This window comes from Trifolium pratense, linkage group LG1 (assembly GCF_020283565.1).
Source record: "Trifolium pratense cultivar HEN17-A07 linkage group LG1, ARS_RC_1.1, whole genome shotgun sequence".
NCBI lineage: Eukaryota > Viridiplantae > Streptophyta > Magnoliopsida > Fabales > Fabaceae > Trifolium > Trifolium pratense.
In genome coordinates, this window is record NC_060059.1 from 6,721,089 (window position 1) to 6,743,824 (window position 22,736).

The following is a 22,736-nucleotide window of genomic DNA, read 5'->3' on the forward strand; positions in this document are numbered from 1 at the left end:
TCCCTCTTCAGTTGTCAACAAGTATAAAAGAAAGAACTCAAAAAGATACTGCGAATTAATTTGACAAATTAACCCCATGCATATTAATTTTTAATTTGTCAAATTTTTGGTTTAGCAACTGGCAAGTGTACCTGAGAGGGTCGCTATTCATATTTATTCAACATAAAAAAATTCTTTGACCAAAAATAAAATAATGTAATAATTCAATATCAGCATAATAAAGAAAAACATGAACCTTCCTAATCACAAAATATAATAATTAGATAATGAGATTGCTAACTTTCATCATCATCTTCATTTTCTTCGGTATATGTGTGTGGTATGTTCATCTGCTCCATCAAGAGGATTGAGAACCTGACCAATAAAGAGAATTGTTCCACTGAAATCTTCTCTGATTAAGAAGAGGAAAGGATGGTCAGCTACAAAGTCCGTAGGAGTGGCACGACGACTACCTCTTAATGCCACCATAACAGTGTTTGCTGAAGCTATGGTGCCTTTCTCATTTACCTCAACGAAAGCATTGTGATTTATGCTTTCCACGCCCAAAGGAGGGTTCATTCCCTCTACCACTTTTGTTAGAAAGAAAGGTGAACTCATTCCCAACTCGTGCAGAACATTAGAAGCTTCAAATGAAAAAGAAATCTTGAATTTTGGAATAGTAAATTGACGTACTTCCACTTTTCGCCGAGGAAACTTGTCTTTCAAAAAATCAGATTCTGAAGCTAGCTTTTCAATTAATGCCAAAAGTCCATCTTTTGCATCTGGAAGGAAAATATACATGGAGAACCGACGAGTTTTATCCCTGCCTTGTCTATAAGAAAGACGGAGGACTTTGAAACCATCAAAAATACCAATAAAGTGCTCCCTCTGCTTGCTAACCATGAAGGGAGCAATGACTTTGGTGCCATTGAAGAGGTGAAAACTATGCTGGAAAGCTGTATCCATAAACTTGTGTTTCCACACACCTTTGAAGCACATTGCATTTGCAAAGACAAGCCCTGTGGGTAATTTGCTTACCATACTAGGATGAAGAAGCTTTGTGATAAGGCCATTCGTCTCTTTCTCAACCCACAAATTAACTTCATGACACACTTGATCACCCTTCAAAAAACATCAAAATCAAAATGAATAGTTTTCTTGAGAAACATTTTCATAATGTTTGGTTGGAGGAAATAAAAGAAATTTAGATTACAAAAAATTATGTTTTTTTTTTTTAACGGCAAATATATTATTAATAGTAAAATGTGTTTTCAGTCCCTACTTTTATATTGAGTTTTGGTTTTCGTCCATATACTTTAAAATCACTTGTTTTTGTCTTCAATTAATTTTCAGTTTTGGTTTTAGCCTCAAATGTTAGGTCAACTAACCGTTGACTAACGAAAATGCATGTGGCGTTGACACGTAGGATTCTGTTGACATGTGGCATCATACGTGGACTGTCATATCATAATTTTTAACATTTGAGACTAAAACCAAAACTGAAAATTAATTGGGGACAAAAACAAGTGATTTTGAAATACAGGGACGAAAACCAAAACTTAACGTAAAAGTAGGGACTGAAAACATATTTTTCCCGAGCTCCCTTTATGATGTATATATATATATATATATATAGAAAGTGATAGTACATACCTTAGTCTTAAAATCAACCGAAGCCAAAGTGGTGTTGTAATGAGTGGCCACAAGTTGTTTAAAAGAATGAGAAAGGGGAAGTGATTCATCAGCCCACATTCCATTGATAAAACACATACGATCGTCAGAGAACAAAGCAGGGGAGACGAGCTGAGAGAAGAATGACATTAGATTGTGGATGGAGTCAAATTGAAGGAAGGTAAGAAGTTCGTCAAGAGCATAGCCTTCTGATCCAGCTGCCATGACGCTAAGAACAACAAAGAGAGACAAGGGCGAAAAGACGAGGTTTTTTTGCTGAGAATCTTGTTTTAAAAATAAATGCTTTGTGAGGGTGAGTGCAACATCTTCTTGGCACCTTCCTGATTTTTTGAGGTCCATTGTAGTTGTTCTGATTCTTGAATGAGAGAAGATAGCCGGAAAAGGTCCTGACAATTTGGATGTATTAAAATCTATGAAGCTCAGATACGTGACACGATACCGATACGGAAAATTTTTCAAAATTCCTGATACGATACGGCCGTGATCCGTTATTTAAAAATTAAATTTAAAATTAAATATATAAATGCACAATATAGAAACAACTAAAATCATAATGATAAAAAATTAACATTCAAATTACTCAAAATGAGCAAACAAGTGACAATTACATATCTTAAGTTAAGTACTACCCAAAAAGGATGGGATGAGTAGTTCAACTGATTTAGCTAGTTGAGCCAAGAATTAAAGAGTTGGACCGGTTGGAGGTCCAGGGTTCAAGTCTACTCTAACATTCAATACTTAAGACATTCAACACGAATTGTATCAGTCTCCTCTCCTATTTTTTCATCATCAAAGTGCATTAATTATCCGATACTTTTCGAATACGCGTATCGAAGTAGTATCCAACACATATCGGTTATATTAATTGTCGATACTTCTCCGATGCTGGTATCGAAAAATATCGGACAAGTATCGATGTCGTATCAGACATATACTTGGCCATTTTATTTTTAGAGTAATTAATATGGTCCCTTAATAAAAATTTCAATTTTTTTTTAAGAGAACATCAACTATTTAAATTACAAATAGCATCAACAACTTCAAAAATAGTTATTTATAGTGTAACTAACATAAATAAAATGTCATGTTCTAATCAATATCATCAAAATACTTTTTAGCTAAAAAAAAAAGTCTTTCTCCTAGCATTTTTTTGAAGCAATAAATAAAATTACACAAATAAAATTAAGAGAATATATGATATAATTCTAGAAATATCAATAAAATCTTTTACCGTAAAAATATAAACAAAATCCTTCTTTAGTTTGAATCATCAACAACAAACAAAATCCCTGTTAAGTGTTCCAACATCAACAACAACAAATTGGACAATAAATAATGAATGAAGGAGAAATTACCAATTAGAAAAGGAAAATATTGAACAATTAACCTAAAATTCTGATTTTCTCTTTTATTCCCTTTTGTTTCAGAGAGGTAGGAGACGGTGGCTGTGGTTATCACTGGAGGAGCGGCGGCGCGGTGGCTGGGTTTGGGTGGAGGGTAAGGTTAGGGTTTGACAAAAAGAGAGATGATGAAAACGTGAAAGCTTTGCTGAAGCAGATCTGAAAGGATATTTATAGGCTGCCTGATAATACGCACCTAACTTAAACTTCAATTTAAAAAAAAAAAAACAAATAATTCAAATTCAGAGCAAATCTTTTTTTTTTTTTTTGTGAATGTTCAGAGCAAATCTTAATGAGGGAAAATTAACGGTCCGCTTTGTAGTAGATGGAGGGAATGAGAGGGGAGATGATGGGGCAATTTTGACAAAAAAAAATATATATATTAAGTCTCAATTATTAAAGAGATTTGATTGTTTAAAAAAATTTGTTTTTAAATTTTGATTCAAAGTAGATCGAGGGGAGGTAAGTTGATGGGATAATCTTGACCAAAAAAGATTAAAAACAAATTTTTTTAACCAATCAAATCTCTTTAATAATTCCTGTTTTGATCCTTACAAAATTTATTATGTTAAAATTTGTCGTATAATATTTATATTCGTCTTTATTTTGAGTCATTAATTAAAATGAAATATTCTACCTAGATCGATTACAAAATAGAGTTTTATTTTTTTTTACCAAGATTTTTTTTCATGTTTAGAAGTGATTTTAATGGGACTAATTAACTTCTAACAATCCTCTCTGATTTGTTCCATGACAGAAAATAGTGCTGCAAGTGGAAATACATGATGACAAAACAAAGAAAAAAGCTATGAAAGCAATCTCTAATATTTCAGGTATTGAATTTCAATCTCTTGTCACTTTAAGTTATTTTTATATTTTCTTTGTGATTTCATACTAACAAAATAAACCATGGTTTTTGTAGGGGTTGAGTCAGTGTCTTTGGATATAAAGGAACATAAATTAACCTTAACTGGAGACATAGATCCTGTGGCTGTAGTTGGAAAGTTAAGGAAATTGTGTTGTCCTAAGATATTATCTGTTGGACCAGCAAAAGAGGCTAAGAAAGAAGAGAAGAAAAAGAAGGGTACAGAAGAGAAAAAGGATCAAAATAATAAGAACTCAGAAGCTGGTGTTGTGAAGATTTGTGAAGCTTATCATTATCCTATCATGATGAAACAACCACATTACTACTATACTAGTGTGGAAGAGAATCCTAGTGCATGTGTCATTTGCTAAGTTTCAGAATAATTTGAAAGGAAAAAAAAGTGCATTGTTTTTAGTGTGTTTTTCTTCTTCTTATTCTTCTTTCCACAAGAGTTTTCTTGAGAATTGGAGTTATGCTGTAATTGTGTGTGGCGCATATGTAGATTTGGACCGTTCAATCTCAAATCATTTGTTGAGATTATTTATAATTCATTTACCGATTATGCAATATAAGCTATCTGATCTCAAACAATTGAATTTAGTTCGTAACATGTTAAGTGTAGTGGTAATCTTAATTATTTCTTCTTTTTTTTACAAGAGAAATGCGAGTATATGTTGATTGTACAAAATGCAAGATATATCTCACATCACTTGATGTCAAAATGAACATGAGAGTGAAGGTCCAAGTGGTCCTGATCCTGAGAGTAATGAATATGATAGAAATTCATATAAAATTGTAAATAAAATTGATTTAGTACACATTGATTTTGTGTACACAATGAAAATTTGCCATTGTGGAGAGGACATTCACAGCACCAGTTATCACAGCGGAATAGAGCGAAGCATCATTCTTGAATCCCAATGTGTTGAATAAAACTGGCGCATAAAACATGATCGCATTGATGCCTGTGAATTGCTGGAATATCTGTTTTTTAACACAACAAAAATGTATCAACAATTTAAATTCCAGCGCTCAAATTTCTCAGCAACTCTATTCTCACTTTGTCCATTTCCCTCTTCAGTTGTCAACAAGTATAAAAGAAAGAACTCAAAAAGATACTGCGAATTAATTTGACAAATTAACCCCATGCATATTAATTTTTAATTTGTCAAATTTTTGGTTTAGCAACTGGCAAGTGTACCTGAGAGGGTCGCTATTCATATTTATTCAACATAAAAAAATTCTTTGACCAAAAATAAAATAATGTAATAATTCAATATCAGCATAATAAAGAAAAACATGAACCTTCCTAATCACAAAATATAATAATTAGATAATGAGATTGCTAACTTTCATCATCATCTTCATTTTCTTCGGTATATGTGTGTGGTATGTTCATCTGCTCCATCAAGAGGATTGAGAACCTGACCAATAAAGAGAATTGTTCCACTGAAATCTTCTCTGATTAAGAAGAGGAAAGGATGGTCAGCTACAAAGTCCGTAGGAGTGGCACGACGACTACCTCTTAATGCCACCATAACAGTGTTTGCTGAAGCTATGGTGCCTTTCTCATTTACCTCAACGAAAGCATTGTGATTTATGCTTTCCACGCCCAAAGGAGGGTTCATTCCCTCTACCACTTTTGTTAGAAAGAAAGGTGAACTCATTCCCAACTCGTGCAGAACATTAGAAGCTTCAAATGAAAAAGAAATCTTGAATTTTGGAATAGTAAATTGACGTACTTCCACTTTTCGCCGAGGAAACTTGTCTTTCAAAAAATCAGATTCTGAAGCTAGCTTTTCAATTAATGCCAAAAGTCCATCTTTTGCATCTGGAAGGAAAATATACATGGAGAACCGACGAGTTTTATCCCTGCCTTGTCTATAAGAAAGACGGAGGACTTTGAAACCATCAAAAATACCAATAAAGTGCTCCCTCTGCTTGCTAACCATGAAGGGAGCAATGACTTTGGTGCCATTGAAGAGGTGAAAACTATGCTGGAAAGCTGTATCCATAAACTTGTGTTTCCACACACCTTTGAAGCACATTGCATTTGCAAAGACAAGCCCTGTGGGTAATTTGCTTACCATACTAGGATGAAGAAGCTTTGTGATAAGGCCATTCGTCTCTTTCTCAACCCACAAATTAACTTCATGACACACTTGATCACCCTTCAAAAAACATCAAAATCAAAATGAATAGTTTTCTTGAGAAACATTTTCATAATGTTTGGTTGGAGGAAATAAAAGAAATTTAGATTACAAAAAATTATGTTTTTTTTTTGAACGGCAAATATATTATTAATAGTAAAATGTGTTTTCAGTCCCTACTTTTATATTGAGTTTTGGTTTTCGTCCATATACTTTAAAATCACTTGTTTTTGTCTTCAATTAATTTTCAGTTTTGGTTTTAGCCTCAAATGTTAGGTCAACTAACCGTTGACTAACGAAAATCCATGTGGCGTTGACACGTAGGATTCTGTTGACATGTGGCATCATACGTGGACTGTCATATCATAATTTTTAACATTTGAGACTAAAACCAAAACTGAAAATTAATTGGGGACAAAAACAAGTGATTTTGAAATACAGGGACGAAAACCAAAACTTAACGTAAAAGTAGGGACTGAAAACATATTTTTCCCGAGCTCCCTTTATGATGTATATATATATATATATATAGAAAGTGATAGTACATACCTTAGTCTTAAAATCAACCGAAGCCAAAGTGGTGTTGTAATGAGTGGCCACAAGTTGTTTAAAAGAATGAGAAAGGGGAAGTGATTCATCAGCCCACATTCCATTGATAAAACACATACGATCGTCAGAGAACAAAGCAGGGGAGACGAGCTGAGAGAAGAATGACATTAGATTGTGGATGGAGTCAAATTGAAGGAAGGTAAGAAGTTCGTCAAGAGCATAGCCTTCTGATCCAGCTGCCATGACGCTAAGAACAACAAAGAGAGACAAGGGCGAAAAGACGAGGTTTTTTTGCTGAGAATCTTGTTTTAAAAATAAATGCTTTGTGAGGGTGAGTGCAACATCTTCTTGGCACCTTCCTGATTTTTTGAGGTCCATTGTAGTTGTTCTGATTCTTGAATGAGAGAAGATAGCCGGAAAAGGTCCTGACAATTTGGATGTATTAAAATCTATGAAGCTCAGATACGTGACACGATACCGATACGGAAAATTTTTCAAAATTCCTGATACGATACGGCCGTGATCCGTTATTTAAAAATTAAATTTAAAATTAAATATATAAATGCACAATATAGAAACAACTAAAATCATAATGATAAAAAATTAACATTCAAATTACTCAAAATGAGCAAACAAGTGACAATTACATATCTTAAGTTAAGTACTACCCAAAAAGGATGGGATGAGTAGTTCAACTGATTTAGCTAGTTGAGCCAAGAATTAAAGAGTTGGACCGGTTGGAGGTCCAGGGTTCAAGTCTACTCTAACATTCAATACTTAAGACATTCAACACGAATTGTATCAGTCTCCTCTCCTATTTTTTCATCATCAAAGTGCATTAATTATCCGATACTTTTCGAATACGCGTATCGAAGTAGTATCCAACACATATCGGTTATATTAATTGTCGATACTTCTCCGATGCTGGTATCGAAAAATATCGGACAAGTATCGATGTCGTATCAGACATATACTTGGCCATTTTATTTTTAGAGTAATTAATATGGTCCCTTAATAAAAATTTCAATTTTTTTTTAAGAGAACATCAACTATTTAAATTACAAATAGCATCAACAACTTCAAAAATAGTTATTTATAGTGTAACTAACATAAATAAAATGTCATGTTCTAATCAATATCATCAAAATACTTTTTAGCTAAAAAAAAAAGTCTTTCTCCTAGCATTTTTTTGAAGCAATAAATAAAATTACACAAATAAAATTAAGAGAATATATGATATAATTCTAGAAATATCAATAAAATCTTTTACCGTAAAAATATAAACAAAATCCTTCTTTAGTTTGAATCATCAACAACAAACAAAATCCCTGTTAAGTGTTCCAACATCAACAACAACAAATTGGACAATAAATAATGAATGAAGGAGAAATTACCAATTAGAAAAGGAAAATATTGAACAATTAACCTAAAATTCTGATTTTCTCTTTTATTCCCTTTTGTTTCAGAGAGGTAGGAGACGGTGGCTGTGGTTATCACTGGAGGAGCGGCGGCGCGGTGGCTGGGTTTGGGTGGAGGGTAAGGTTAGGGTTTGACAAAAAGAGAGATGATGAAAACGTGAAAGCTTTGCTGAAGCAGATCTGAAAGGATATTTATAGGCTGCCTGATAATACGCACCTAACTTAAACTTCAATTTAAAAAAAAAAAAACAAATAATTCAAATTCAGAGCAAATCTTTTTTTTTTTTTTGTGAATGTTCAGAGCAAATCTTAATGAGGGAAAATTAACGGTCCGCTTTGTAGTAGATGGAGGGAATGAGAGGGGAGATGATGGGGCAATTTTGACAAAAAAAAATATATATATTAAGTCTCAATTATTAAAGAGATTTGATTGTTTAAAAAAATTTGTTTTTAAATTTTGATTCAAAGTAGATCGAGGGGAGGTAAGTTGATGGGATAATCTTGACCAAAAAAGATTAAAAACAAATTTTTTTAACCAATCAAATCTCTTTAATAATTCCTGTTTTGATCCTTACAAAATTTATTATGTTAAAATTTGTCGTATAATATTTATATTCGTCTTTATTTTGAGTCATTAATTAAAATGAAATATTCTACCTAGATCGATTACAAAATAGAGTTTTATTTTTTTTTACCAAGATTTTTTTTCATGTTTAGAAGTGATTTTAATGGGACTAATTAACTTCTAACAATCCTCTCTGATTTGTTCCATGACAGAAAATAGTGCTGCAAGTGGAAATACATGATGACAAAACAAAGAAAAAAGCTATGAAAGCAATCTCTAATATTTCAGGTATTGAATTTCAATCTCTTGTCACTTTAAGTTATTTTTATATTTTCTTTGTGATTTCATACTAACAAAATAAACCATGGTTTTTGTAGGGGTTGAGTCAGTGTCTTTGGATATAAAGGAACATAAATTAACCTTAACTGGAGACATAGATCCTGTGGCTGTAGTTGGAAAGTTAAGGAAATTGTGTTGTCCTAAGATATTATCTGTTGGACCAGCAAAAGAGGCTAAGAAAGAAGAGAAGAAAAAGAAGGGTACAGAAGAGAAAAAGGATCAAAATAATAAGAACTCAGAAGCTGGTGTTGTGAAGATTTGTGAAGCTTATCATTATCCTATCATGATGAAACAACCACATTACTACTATACTAGTGTGGAAGAGAATCCTAGTGCATGTGTCATTTGCTAAGTTTCAGAATAATTTGAAAGGAAAAAAAAGTGCATTGTTTTTAGTGTGTTTTTCTTCTTCTTATTCTTCTTTCCACAAGAGTTTTCTTGAGAATTGGAGTTATGCTGTAATTGTGTGTGGCGCATATGTAGATTTGGACCGTTCAATCTCAAATCATTTGTTGAGATTATTTATAATTCATTTACCGATTATGCAATATAAGCTATCTGATCTCAAACAATTGAATTTAGTTCGTAACATGTTAAGTGTAGTGGTAATCTTAATTATTTCTTCTTTTTTTTACAAGAGAAATGCGAGTATATGTTGATTGTACAAAATGCAAGATATATCTCACATCACTTGATGTCAAAATGAACATGAGAGTGAAGGTCCAAGTGGTCCTGATCCTGAGAGTAATGAATATGATAGAAATTCATATAAAATTGTAAATAAAATTGATTTAGTACACATTGATTTTGTGTACACAATGAAAATTTGCCATTGTGGAGAGGACATTCACAGCACCAGTTATCACAGCGGAATAGAGCGAAGCATCATTCTTGAATCCCAATGTGTTGAATAAAACTGGCGCATAAAACATGATCGCATTGATGCCTGTGAATTGCTGGAATATCTGTTTTTTAACACAACAAAAATGTATCAACAATTTAAATTCCAGCGCTCAAATTTCTCAGCAACTCTATTCTCACTTTGTCCATTTCCCTCTTCAGTTGTCAACAAGTATAAAAGAAAGAACTCAAAAAGATACTGCGAATTAATTTGACAAATTAACCCCATGCATATTAATTTTTAATTTGTCAAATTTTTGGTTTAGCAACTGGCAAGTGTACCTGAGAGGGTCGCTATTCATATTTATTCAACATAAAAAAATTCTTTGACCAAAAATAAAATAATGTAATAATTCAATATCAGCATAATAAAGAAAAACATGAACCTTCCTAATCACAAAATATAATAATTAGATAATGAGATTGCTAACTTTCATCATCATCTTCATTTTCTTCGGTATATGTGTGTGGTATGTTCATCTGCTCCATCAAGAGGATTGAGAACCTGACCAATAAAGAGAATTGTTCCACTGAAATCTTCTCTGATTAAGAAGAGGAAAGGATGGTCAGCTACAAAGTCCGTAGGAGTGGCACGACGACTACCTCTTAATGCCACCATAACAGTGTTTGCTGAAGCTATGGTGCCTTTCTCATTTACCTCAACGAAAGCATTGTGATTTATGCTTTCCACGCCCAAAGGAGGGTTCATTCCCTCTACCACTTTTGTTAGAAAGAAAGGTGAACTCATTCCCAACTCGTGCAGAACATTAGAAGCTTCAAATGAAAAAGAAATCTTGAATTTTGGAATAGTAAATTGACGTACTTCCACTTTTCGCCGAGGAAACTTGTCTTTCAAAAAATCAGATTCTGAAGCTAGCTTTTCAATTAATGCCAAAAGTCCATCTTTTGCATCTGGAAGGAAAATATACATGGAGAACCGACGAGTTTTATCCCTGCCTTGTCTATAAGAAAGACGGAGGACTTTGAAACCATCAAAAATACCAATAAAGTGCTCCCTCTGCTTGCTAACCATGAAGGGAGCAATGACTTTGGTGCCATTGAAGAGGTGAAAACTATGCTGGAAAGCTGTATCCATAAACTTGTGTTTCCACACACCTTTGAAGCACATTGCATTTGCAAAGACAAGCCCTGTGGGTAATTTGCTTACCATACTAGGATGAAGAAGCTTTGTGATAAGGCCATTCGTCTCTTTCTCAACCCACAAATTAACTTCATGACACACTTGATCACCCTTCAAAAAACATCAAAATCAAAATGAATAGTTTTCTTGAGAAACATTTTCATAATGTTTGGTTGGAGGAAATAAAAGAAATTTAGATTACAAAAAATTATGTTTTTTTTTTGAACGGCAAATATATTATTAATAGTAAAATGTGTTTTCAGTCCCTACTTTTATATTGAGTTTTGGTTTTCGTCCATATACTTTAAAATCACTTGTTTTTGTCTTCAATTAATTTTCAGTTTTGGTTTTAGCCTCAAATGTTAGGTCAACTAACCGTTGACTAACGAAAATCCATGTGGCGTTGACACGTAGGATTCTGTTGACATGTGGCATCATACGTGGACTGTCATATCATAATTTTTAACATTTGAGACTAAAACCAAAACTGAAAATTAATTGGGGACAAAAACAAGTGATTTTGAAATACAGGGACGAAAACCAAAACTTAACGTAAAAGTAGGGACTGAAAACATATTTTTCCCGAGCTCCCTTTATGATGTATATATATATATATATATAGAAAGTGATAGTACATACCTTAGTCTTAAAATCAACCGAAGCCAAAGTGGTGTTGTAATGAGTGGCCACAAGTTGTTTAAAAGAATGAGAAAGGGGAAGTGATTCATCAGCCCACATTCCATTGATAAAACACATACGATCGTCAGAGAACAAAGCAGGGGAGACGAGCTGAGAGAAGAATGACATTAGATTGTGGATGGAGTCAAATTGAAGGAAGGTAAGAAGTTCGTCAAGAGCATAGCCTTCTGATCCAGCTGCCATGACGCTAAGAACAACAAAGAGAGACAAGGGCGAAAAGACGAGGTTTTTTTGCTGAGAATCTTGTTTTAAAAATAAATGCTTTGTGAGGGTGAGTGCAACATCTTCTTGGCACCTTCCTGATTTTTTGAGGTCCATTGTAGTTGTTCTGATTCTTGAATGAGAGAAGATAGCCGGAAAAGGTCCTGACAATTTGGATGTATTAAAATCTATGAAGCTCAGATACGTGACACGATACCGATACGGAAAATTTTTCAAAATTCCTGATACGATACGGCCGTGATCCGTTATTTAAAAATTAAATTTAAAATTAAATATATAAATGCACAATATAGAAACAACTAAAATCATAATGATAAAAAATTAACATTCAAATTACTCAAAATGAGCAAACAAGTGACAATTACATATCTTAAGTTAAGTACTACCCAAAAAGGATGGGATGAGTAGTTCAACTGATTTAGCTAGTTGAGCCAAGAATTAAAGAGTTGGACCGGTTGGAGGTCCAGGGTTCAAGTCTACTCTAACATTCAATACTTAAGACATTCAACACGAATTGTATCAGTCTCCTCTCCTATTTTTTCATCATCAAAGTGCATTAATTATCCGATACTTTTCGAATACGCGTATCGAAGTAGTATCCAACACATATCGGTTATATTAATTGTCGATACTTCTCCGATGCTGGTATCGAAAAATATCGGACAAGTATCGATGTCGTATCAGACATATACTTGGCCATTTTATTTTTAGAGTAATTAATATGGTCCCTTAATAAAAATTTCAATTTTTTTTTAAGAGAACATCAACTATTTAAATTACAAATAGCATCAACAACTTCAAAAATAGTTATTTATAGTGTAACTAACATAAATAAAATGTCATGTTCTAATCAATATCATCAAAATACTTTTTAGCTAAAAAAAAAAAGTCTTTCTCCTAGCATTTTTTTGAAGCAATAAATAAAATTACACAAATAAAATTAAGAGAATATATGATATAATTCTAGAAATATCAATAAAATCTTTTACCGTAAAAATATAAACAAAATCCTTCTTTAGTTTGAATCATCAACAACAAACAAAATCCCTGTTAAGTGTTCCAACATCAACAACAACAAATTGGACAATAAATAATGAATGAAGGAGAAATTACCAATTAGAAAAGGAAAATATTGAACAATTAACCTAAAATTCTGATTTTCTCTTTTATTCCCTTTTGTTTCAGAGAGGTAGGAGACGGTGGCTGTGGTTATCACTGGAGGAGCGGCGGCGCGGTGGCTGGGTTTGGGTGGAGGGTAAGGTTAGGGTTTGACAAAAAGAGAGATGATGAAAACGTGAAAGCTTTGCTGAAGCAGATCTGAAAGGATATTTATAGGCTGCCTGATAATACGCACCTAACTTAAACTTCAATTTAAAAAAAAAAAAACAAATAATTCAAATTCAGAGCAAATCTTTTTTTTTTTTTTTCTGAATGTTCAGAGCAAATCTTAATGAGGGAAAATTAACGGTCCGCTTTGTAGTAGATGGAGGGAATGAGAGGGGAGATGATGGGGCAATTTTGACAAAAAAAAATATATATATTAAGTCTCAATTATTAAAGAGATTTGATTGTTTAAAAAAATTTGTTTTTAAATTTTGATTCAAAGTAGATCGAGGGGAGGTAAGTTGATGGGATAATCTTGACCAAAAAAGATTAAAAACAAATTTTTTTAACCAATCAAATCTCTTTAATAATTCCTGTTTTGATCCTTACAAAATTTATTATGTTAAAATTTGTCGTATAATATTTATATTCGTCTTTATTTTGAGTCATTAATTAAAATGAAATATTCTACCTAGATCGATTACAAAATAGAGTTTTATTTTTTTTTACCAAGATTTTTTTTCATGTTTAGAAGTGATTTTAATGGGACTAATTAACTTCTAACAATCCTCTCTGATTTGTTCCATGACAGAAAATAGTGCTGCAAGTGGAAATACATGATGACAAAACAAAGAAAAAAGCTATGAAAGCAATCTCTAATATTTCAGGTATTGAATTTCAATCTCTTGTCACTTTAAGTTATTTTTATATTTTCTTTGTGATTTCATACTAACAAAATAAACCATGGTTTTTGTAGGGGTTGAGTCAGTGTCTTTGGATATAAAGGAACATAAATTAACCTTAACTGGAGACATAGATCCTGTGGCTGTAGTTGGAAAGTTAAGGAAATTGTGTTGTCCTAAGATATTATCTGTTGGACCAGCAAAAGAGGCTAAGAAAGAAGAGAAGAAAAAGAAGGGTACAGAAGAGAAAAAGGATCAAAATAATAAGAACTCAGAAGCTGGTGTTGTGAAGATTTGTGAAGCTTATCATTATCCTATCATGATGAAACAACCACATTACTACTATACTAGTGTGGAAGAGAATCCTAGTGCATGTGTCATTTGCTAAGTTTCAGAATAATTTGAAAGGAAAAAAAAGTGCATTGTTTTTAGTGTGTTTTTCTTCTTCTTATTCTTCTTTCCACAAGAGTTTTCTTGAGAATTGGAGTTATGCTGTAATTGTGTGTGGCGCATATGTAGATTTGGACCGTTCAATCTCAAATCATTTGTTGAGATTATTTATAATTCATTTACCGATTATGCAATATAAGCTATCTGATCTCAAACAATTGAATTTAGTTCGTAACATGTTAAGTGTAGTGGTAATCTTAATTATTTCTTCTTTTTTTTACAAGAGAAATGCGAGTATATGTTGATTGTACAAAATGCAAGATATATCTCACATCACTTGATGTCAAAATGAACATGAGAGTGAAGGTCCAAGTGGTCCTGATCCTGAGAGTAATGAATATGATAGAAATTCATATAAAATTGCAAATAAAATTGATTTTGTGTAGCATATCACTAGTGAAAGTCCAAGTGGTCCAAACCCCTTGACGGATAGACACCAGTTACATCTAATGGCCTTCTTTTTCTTAATATTTTAATCCCAATCCTTTAATCAATTTTCAAGTTTCTTTACAATAAAATTAAAAAATTATACCGGTTTACAAGTGGAACCAAAACTCCATGTGTTAACACGGTTTAAATTTTTGTTTAACATTTATATTGTCTTTCATAAGTCTTAATCGTGATAAATAAGGTACAAGTTGTATGTATGATAATGATATTGATGTGTGGCTGATCAATACCGGGATGCATCATGCATGCATGTACAGAGAAATCAAAAGAAGCATACAATTTAAATGTATCGTCTAGTGATAAATAGATAGATTTTAAATTTGGGAGATTTTGGGTTTGAACTTAGCTAATGTCTTATTTTTGTAAGTGTTTTTTGAACCATAAAGTGTTATAAATTTTTCATCTGTAAATCGAGCTTCATGAATCCAACCTGAAGTCCTATATCAGAAACTATAAACCGAGTATGAGAACTTATATAGGATTGAACAATCCTCTGCTTTGAATTATAATTTTGAGATAGAGTTAAGTTCGACCGTGTCATAAAATTTTCTCTATGTTAGACCGTTGTTGTTTTCCCTAAAAAATATTATAAAAAAACCACATGTATACTGTATACATGAAGGATGCTATGTTTATAGTAATTATATTGTTTAGCCCGGTATTATTCATTGTTCATTCACCAAACGGAGGATTTTTTCCATATGATATTCTGCCTATATGAACTTTTGATACATTATTAATTAATGTTGACTCTTCTTCATCAACAGTAGACGACACTGGTCTGATTAGTTGGGATCTGTCTAAATTAATCTAATTTATTTAAGCCTATCAAATGAACTGGTTCTCATTAATCAATGTGTTTAGATGGTAATGAGATCTAGAATTGTTGACTTACTTGATAAACTATTATAGGATCACATGCTTTCTTAATGTACTACATAAGATAATAAGGACAAAATTCAAGGTAGCAAAAATTTGCCTCCCACCTTTATATTTGTTATTTAACCCTTCACCTCTACAAAATAATTTAATATTTTTATTTTATCCTTTTTATTATTTGACTTCACCCTTACATTTAGTCAAAATTACAAATTGAAAAACTTAAAAAATGAGTTCCTAGAATTTAGCCACAATTAAACTTCCCAAATTTTAATAAGGTTTGTGCAACGTTGTGATTAATTCACACCGTGAGTCCGTGACGACCTCAATCCGTAACGCAACATATGTAACAATTGATTCACCAAATGCTTAACACGACTATGACCGCTATTAAAAACCTTGCTTATTTCTTTTTCACATAAACCATACTTCTTAGACACAATAATTATGTTACATGTTTACTCTTCTTAGCCGTGCAATCTAAAATTGATGGTTGAGATTGTTTATAGTTAATTTTATTAGTGTGTAATATAAACTATATGTTCTAACAACTGAGATGCAAAATAACGTGTAATTGTATTATTTTACTACTCATTAGGGTTAGAGTTTATGGTAACATGTTAGCTTTTAGGGTTATGGACTAGGGATAGGGTTGGGGTAGTTAGTTCTTATGTTAGGGTTAAGGTTTGGTTTTAGGTTTAAGGGTTTAGGGTTAGGTTTAAGGGTTAGGAGTTAGGGTGGTTTTATGGTTAGGGTTTTAGGGTTTATGTTAGTGTTTGGGTTTTGGGGGTTAGGGTTAGGGGTTATGTTAGGGTTTAGGGTTAGTGTTAGGGTTTGGGGGGTTAGGGTTTATGTTAGGTTTAAGGTTGAGGGTTAGGGTTTAGGGTGTTAGGTTTTAGCGTTTTGGGGGTTAAGGGTTAGGTATTAGGGTTTTTGTTAGTGTTGGAGTTAAGGATTTAGGGTTAGGGTTAGGATTTATGTTAGGGTTTAGGGGGTTAAGGGTTAGGATTTATGTTAGGGTTTAGGGGGTTAAGGTTTAAGTTATGGTTAGGGTTAAGGTCAAATATTAGGGTTTAGGGTTAGTGTTAGGGGTTATGTTAGTGTTATGGGTTAGGTTTTAGGGTTTATGTTAGTGTTAGGGTTATGGGTAAGGTTAAATTTAGGATTTATGTTAGTGTTAGGGTTATGGGTAAGGTTAAATTTAGGATTTATGTTAGTGTTAGGGTTTACGGGGTTAGGGTTTATGTTAGGGCTAGGGTTTAGGTTTAGAGGTTTAGGGTTAGGTTTCAGGGTTAAGGGTTTCATCCATCTCTCTCCATCCAATTTTCTCCATCTGTCAAGTCTCTCTATCTGTCTCTCTCTATATTCAACTCTCTCCATATCTCTCCATCTGTCGTCTCTCTCCATCTTTCTCCTTTCGTCTCTCTTCATCCACCATCCTCATCTTTCCATCCATTTTCTTTTGTTTTTAACCAAAAAAATGGGGGCCATGATTGCCATTTAAGCATTTCTTTTGTAAAATTAATGGTAGGGACCAAATTCAGTATCAAAATAAATTGTAGCGTTTTTTATTCACATTTTTTAAAATGTAGGGAACCATTCTTAAATAGAGCAAAATGTAGGAAATAAAAACATATATTTAACCTTGTCAAAAAAAAAAAAAACATATATTTAACACTTGTTTTAATAAGCTGACAGACAACATTTCGTTTGTAAAATTAATGGTAGGGACCAATTTTGATAACGGAAAAAATTGTAAAAAAAAATTCACCATAAAAAAATGTAGGTACTATAACAAAATGTAGGGACTAAAAATATATTAACCCTGTAATTTTTATGAGTTTTTACCGCATAAGTATTTTTATTCTCTTTTTCTCTCTTATGAGTATAATAGTAACCTTAACATCTTAGGATTATTCTCGTCCTTTCATTAGATATCTACGTTTTCCCTTTGTAATTGATAACTTTAAAATTGAACCGCAAATAATGTTAATACGAGTTTAGAAATTCAACAAAATCCAAAGCATTATGAAGGCAAAAAAGAAGAAATAACATACTCCCTTCGTCCCAAAAATTTGGTCTTTTTAGAGTCTTGCATGTGGATTAAGAAATAACAAACATTGGTAAGTTAAGTCATTTTTACCCTTACTTTATTAAGAAAGATAAAATTCATTTAATGAATGCTTTAATTTTTGTAAGGGCATGAATGGTAAAGTATCATTAATTGTGTTTTGGTTTTTTAAAAGGACTAAAGTTTTGGGACAAAACTAAAAAATTAAAAAGACCAAAGATTTGGGACGGACGCAGTAATTTGTCAGGGCAATTTTCTGGAATTAGTAATATGGTTCCATAATCAAAGGTAGTTGTGTCTGTCATGACACCTTTGATCATATAAGAAAAAATGTCCTAAATGAAAAAGAAAAAGGCCAATGAAGTGGGCCTAGTGACAGTACACACTAGCTCTTTTACTTTCTTATTGTTTGGGCTTCGCCTAGGGGGACCAACATTGTTTTGAAAAAGACTTCTAAAGCAACATAGTATGCCCCTTTTATCTCATTCTACTTTGACCAAGTAAATCATGTAAAAATTGGTAATAATACACAACAAAGTAATCACTATATGGTAGTAACAATAATAATGCTCCTGAGGAAAAATGTTCATGTAGTCATCTACTTAGTAAATAAGATTTGTTAAGTAATTTTATATCTTTTTATCATTTGATTCTCACCATGGGGTTTCTTAAATCTTAGTAAAACTCTACCCTTGCATTATACTACCTTTAACCAAAGTTCATGAGTAGGAATTCTACTATCAGATTGCAACAATGTTAAAACTTTTGAGAGAGAGTTGTCCCTTCCATTGTAGTCAAACTCGGACTCTCCATATTAATTTCTATGTACTGAAGATAAAATAGTCAAGATCGAGAGCCGGATCACACGAGCTCATGTTATGATCTTTTATCAGCCTACCGATTGGCTTTAAATCTCGTGTTGGACTACATAGTTTTAAAAACACTTCCTACTTTTGATTATTAGCAATGTGTACACATACATTTCCAAATTCATGATTATGTAAGGCCTCTTTTTTCCCTTTAATTTTCTTCTATCCTAACTTTTGTCAAAGCACACAACAAGAATCTGACCGACCACACCACCACAAAACAAAGTTCTACTTTATTTCTCAACAAGTTACCCGCTCTATAATTCCCTCCAACCATACTATAGACTTTAATTAGCCACCAATTAATATACACCATAATATAATACATAAAAAACAACACTAATATAGTGTTGAAACTCCAACATGGGAAATTGCTTTGTTGGGACCATGACAGATTCTAATGCAACAATCAAAGTAATAACATCAAATGGTGGAATCATGGAATTCAATGCTCCAATAACAGTAAGTTTCATCACTAAAGAGTTCCCTGAACATGCCATTTTCAGAAGCCATGATCTCTTTTGGAAACCACTAAGCCAATTCGACGAGTTAGAGGCGGGACAATCATACTATTTGCTTCCAATCAACAACAACAACATAGAAGCTTCATGTGGAAGTGATTATGAACAACATGTTGTTAGACAAGGACATGTTAGATCTCATAGTGTTCCAACAACCTCGTATCCTGCTCCATATAGAATGTCTTTAGATTACAATCATCAAGGAATGAGGTTTCTCAAGAAATCTTCTATTGAATCATCATTGTCTAGTAGTAGCAGGTTTTGGAAAGTGAAGTTGGTGATTAGTCCTGAACAGTTGGTGGAAATTTTGGCACAAGAAGCTAGAACAAAAGAGTTGATTGAGAGTGTAAGGATTGTTGCAAAATGTGGTGACATTAATTCATCTGCAGCTGAAGACATTGTTTCTGATCAATGGAGTCTTTCCAATACCAGTTGGAGCATTTCATCTAAAACAAATTAAACAAGTAATTTGTTGAAACATTAGTGTCTTTTTTCTGTCTCATTTCTTAAATATTAGTATTACTTTACTTTAATACTTTTTTATGTACCATATTTTGTTTCTTCTATAAAATTCAATGTAGATTCACTCTTTTCCATATGATATTGTAGAATTTCTGTGTAACTTTGTGTTGTAGTTGTAGAACACTGTCTTTTTTTTCTTTCTATGTAGACATTCATGGTTTACTTATCAAAGAATTAAAAGAGTATACCACACACTACTATTATTAGGAGTTTGTTTGATCTGATAATTTGAAGCCAATGTCAAAATCAAATGGTAAAATCAAGTCAAAATTAATATTAGTCCTCCTAAATATTCATTAAACTATATGAAAGTCATAAATTTAGGCCATGATCCCATAAACATTTGTTGGTAGAGGTCAACACCTTAAATGAATCTCAATTATTTCGAGAGATTAATCTCTCCAATTATGTGTGGATGATATATTAGTTTATCAAAAAAAAAAAAAATGACAGATTTCATATATATCATTTAGAAATTTATAGCGGCCACGGGATGAGGATGGTGTGTACGTGATATTAAGTCCTTAATATTGTCGAATTCCAACTTTGAGATCAAAATCCTAAAGTGACAAACGAATATGGTTACTTACTCCTTAACATGAGCGGCCTATTTCATGTCTAGTGGCCGTATTTTAGAGTCGATTTCTTGTTGTATCAATGACTATTTGATTAATGAAATTAATTAAGTTTGCTTTTTTTAAAAAAAAATTGAAAAAAGATTAATAAATTTTAGTCAAGTTATTATTAGTCTTTTTTTAATTTCATTTTTTATGTTGACCTTATAAATTTCCACAAGAAAGAAAGAACACATATATACACTAGTTTTGCCTCAGACTCAAAGATCAAACACTGAATTATCAAAAACTGCAAAATAATTCATCAATGGCTTTTTCTTCTTCTCCAATCTTCATATCCACAGAGAATTTACGATCCATCCTCACCCATCAAACCCTAATCAATCACATCCAACTCAATCTCCCCAAAATCTCAACTTTTCTTCAAACCCCAATTCGCCAACACTACAATCTCTCAACTTCTTCTTCCCTTCTCCTCATGCCATCTTGGTCTTCTTCCTCTTCATACCCTTACATTGGTGTCAAACTCGTAACCCATTTCCCTCAAAACTCTTCAATCAATTTACCAGGTGTTCAAGGTAGCTATGTCCTTTTCAATTCAACAACTGGTCAAACTCTTGCTTCAATGGATTCAACTGAACTAACACTTTTCAGAACCTCTTGTGTTTCTGGTTTGGCTTCTAAGTATTTAGCTAGAGATGATAGTGAAGTTCTTGTTATGGTTGGTGCTGGTTCTCTTGCACCGCATTTGATTAAAGCTCATTTTTCAGCTAGACCCAGTTTGAAAAAGGTGTTGATTTGGAATAGGACAGTTGAAAAGGCGGAAACTTTAGCGAAAAAATTGAGTGAAAGTGATGAATTTTCGCTGCTTTCGGGGTTGAGTTTTGAGGGGGTTGGAAATTTGGATGAGGTTGTTGGATTTGGGGATATTGTGAGTTGTGCTACTAATTCTGAGACACCACTTGTGAAAGGTGAGAGGTTGAAGATTGGGGCTCATTTGGATTTGGTTGGTTCTTTTAAGCATTCAATGAAGGAATGTGATGATGAGGCTTTGAAAAGAGGGAAAGTTTTTGTTGACAATGAAGCTGCATTGGTTGAAGCAGGGGAGCTTGTTGGTGGTTTTGAAAGGGGAGTGATTAAGGAAGATGAAATTGGGGGAAATTTGGTGGAGCTTATTAGAGGTGATAAAGTTGGGAGAAGCTGTTTAGAGGAAATTACTGTTTTTAAGTCTGTTGGTTCTGCTGTTGTTGATATGCTTGCAGCACAGTTTGTTTATGAGACTTACACAAGGAAATAGGTAATATATTGAATATACAACTAAGTTTATGCTTAATAGTTCACTAAGGTTTTTCAAGTTTGTTTGATAAGAAGAGGGAGTTACTTGTACAAGGGGATTTAGTTTTTGTGCAACTTGTAATGTGGACTAGGTCTAGAAGTAAAAGTTTGGCAAAATAACTGCAGCATATTCGGTTTCCAAATAAATGTGATTGATAATAACTTCTATAAATTTTATATGATTTACTCTTATAGTCTGTTTGATTGTATATAAATCTCATAATTCAATCCATCTAAATAGGTTAGCATTAGATAATTATTGTTTTCTAGATTCATTGTTCTTAGATAATTACTGTTTTCTAGATTTGTTGTTACCATATAATTGTGACATGAGTACTTGCGAAAGAGCAAGTGTTAGAACAGCAACTAGGTCGGTACAAAAGATAAATGAAACGATAAAAGTCATAAAACGCAAAGAATGAAATGTAATGTTTGGTTACGAAGTTTGGCCAAGTATCCCCACGTTTCTGACAAGAGAGTAGTTGTAATGTAGTGAAAGGATTAGGGATTATAGTCTTACAACTCATATAAGTACTGCATTTCAAAATTACAGAAGTACCCCTGAACTGTACTGCAGAGGGCCTCGCTTTGTCCCTACCCACTTATTAGTAACTATGAGTCATACCCAACAAAAAGTTATCAAAGACAAAGAACAAATTAGAAATGTTGTTAAGAATGTAAACGTTAAAACATGATTGTAGTGTTTTAATTGACAGATAAGTTGAAAACATGTTCGCATGTAGTTCCTCTCTTGTTTGCGGGCCATACTGCGATGCCTGAAGAATAGTTAGCAGTCATCTTGTTGACAATATCAAATAGGTAGTGTGATTTAATTGGAAGTGTCATTTTATCAGTGACAGTTATAAACCATTATGAAAATCCAAGTTACTCTTACTATCTATATTGAATCTAAGTAGAAGCTCGACATAGTACATATAAGTTACAATTAACCAATTAGGCTCTTCCGCTCAAGAATCTTTTTGGGAGAGACTTGGTCCATGATGCTCTTGAGTCAATATCAGTTACATCATTTAGTTTACATCATGTGATGGCGAGCTAGTTTTCCTTTACGGACATTCTGCCATTATAGTTTATTGTATATGCAAATGTTATTTAGTGTGTTAGTTTTCAGGGTTTGA

At 32.8% G+C, this 22,736-nt stretch overlaps 8 protein-coding genes across 11 annotated transcripts; 5 read left to right on the forward strand and 3 right to left on the reverse strand.

The window, feature by feature from the left end:
* Positions 1 to 240: 240 nt before the first annotated feature.
* Positions 241 to 3,256, reverse strand: LOC123894115 (serpin-ZX-like). 2 transcript variants are annotated; one of them, XM_045944114.1, is made up of 3 exons: positions 3,027 to 3,256; positions 1,633 to 2,057; positions 241 to 1,101 (listed from the first exon to the last, which is right to left on the reverse strand). In XM_045944114.1, the coding sequence occupies exons 2-3, from the start codon at positions 2,008 to 2,010 to the stop codon at positions 295 to 297; spliced, it is 1,185 nt and encodes a 394-aa protein (XP_045800070.1). In that variant the 5' UTR covers positions 2,011 to 2,057; positions 3,027 to 3,256; the 3' UTR covers positions 241 to 294. The 2 variants fall into 2 exon arrangements, with proteins under 2 accessions (XP_045800070.1, XP_045799998.1); XM_045944042.1 differs by lacking the exon at positions 3,027 to 3,256 and having other exon boundaries at positions 1,633 to 2,152.
* Positions 3,257 to 3,754: 498 nt separating this feature from the next.
* Positions 3,755 to 4,505, forward strand: LOC123894438 (heavy metal-associated isoprenylated plant protein 39-like). The gene is made up of 2 exons (XM_045944446.1): positions 3,755 to 3,904; positions 3,994 to 4,505. The coding sequence occupies exons 1-2, from the start codon at positions 3,880 to 3,882 to the stop codon at positions 4,305 to 4,307; spliced, it is 339 nt and encodes a 112-aa protein (XP_045800402.1). The 5' UTR covers positions 3,755 to 3,879; the 3' UTR covers positions 4,308 to 4,505.
* A 741-nt stretch (positions 4,506 to 5,246) lies between these two features.
* LOC123892804 (serpin-ZX-like) lies at positions 5,247 to 8,259 on the reverse strand. Of its 2 annotated transcripts, XM_045942771.1 has the most exons (3): positions 8,030 to 8,259; positions 6,636 to 7,060; positions 5,247 to 6,107 (listed from the first exon to the last, which is right to left on the reverse strand). In XM_045942771.1, exons 2-3 carry the CDS (start codon positions 7,011 to 7,013, stop codon positions 5,301 to 5,303), a joined length of 1,185 nt encoding a protein of 394 aa, XP_045798727.1. In that variant the 5' UTR covers positions 7,014 to 7,060; positions 8,030 to 8,259; the 3' UTR covers positions 5,247 to 5,300. The 2 variants fall into 2 exon arrangements, with proteins under 2 accessions (XP_045798727.1, XP_045798667.1); XM_045942711.1 differs by lacking the exon at positions 8,030 to 8,259 and having other exon boundaries at positions 6,636 to 7,155.
* Positions 8,260 to 8,756: 497 nt separating this feature from the next.
* On the forward strand, positions 8,757 to 9,507 carry LOC123891196 (heavy metal-associated isoprenylated plant protein 39-like). The gene is made up of 2 exons (XM_045941042.1): positions 8,757 to 8,906; positions 8,996 to 9,507. Exons 1-2 carry the CDS (start codon positions 8,882 to 8,884, stop codon positions 9,307 to 9,309), a joined length of 339 nt encoding a protein of 112 aa, XP_045796998.1. The 5' UTR covers positions 8,757 to 8,881; the 3' UTR covers positions 9,310 to 9,507.
* A 741-nt stretch (positions 9,508 to 10,248) lies between these two features.
* LOC123893896 (serpin-ZX-like) lies at positions 10,249 to 13,262 on the reverse strand. Of its 2 annotated transcripts, XM_045943823.1 has the most exons (3): positions 13,033 to 13,262; positions 11,638 to 12,062; positions 10,249 to 11,109 (listed from the first exon to the last, which is right to left on the reverse strand). In XM_045943823.1, exons 2-3 carry the CDS (start codon positions 12,013 to 12,015, stop codon positions 10,303 to 10,305), a joined length of 1,185 nt encoding a protein of 394 aa, XP_045799779.1. In that variant the 5' UTR covers positions 12,016 to 12,062; positions 13,033 to 13,262; the 3' UTR covers positions 10,249 to 10,302. The 2 variants fall into 2 exon arrangements, with proteins under 2 accessions (XP_045799779.1, XP_045799708.1); XM_045943752.1 differs by lacking the exon at positions 13,033 to 13,262 and having other exon boundaries at positions 11,638 to 12,157.
* A 498-nt stretch (positions 13,263 to 13,760) lies between these two features.
* On the forward strand, positions 13,761 to 14,511 carry LOC123893893 (heavy metal-associated isoprenylated plant protein 39-like). The gene is made up of 2 exons (XM_045943722.1): positions 13,761 to 13,910; positions 14,000 to 14,511. Exons 1-2 carry the CDS (start codon positions 13,886 to 13,888, stop codon positions 14,311 to 14,313), a joined length of 339 nt encoding a protein of 112 aa, XP_045799678.1. The 5' UTR covers positions 13,761 to 13,885; the 3' UTR covers positions 14,314 to 14,511.
* Positions 14,512 to 18,971: 4,460 nt separating this feature from the next.
* Positions 18,972 to 20,035, forward strand: LOC123887460. Its single transcript, XM_045936780.1, has one exon. The coding sequence runs from the start codon at positions 19,008 to 19,010 to the stop codon at positions 19,623 to 19,625; it is 618 nt and encodes a 205-aa protein (XP_045792736.1). The 5' UTR covers positions 18,972 to 19,007; the 3' UTR covers positions 19,626 to 20,035.
* Positions 20,036 to 20,488: 453 nt separating this feature from the next.
* Positions 20,489 to 21,827, forward strand: LOC123902661 (protein SAR DEFICIENT 4). The gene has a single exon (XM_045952476.1). It carries the CDS (start codon positions 20,570 to 20,572, stop codon positions 21,557 to 21,559), a length of 990 nt encoding a protein of 329 aa, XP_045808432.1. The 5' UTR covers positions 20,489 to 20,569; the 3' UTR covers positions 21,560 to 21,827.
* Positions 21,828 to 22,736: the final 909 nt, after the last annotated feature.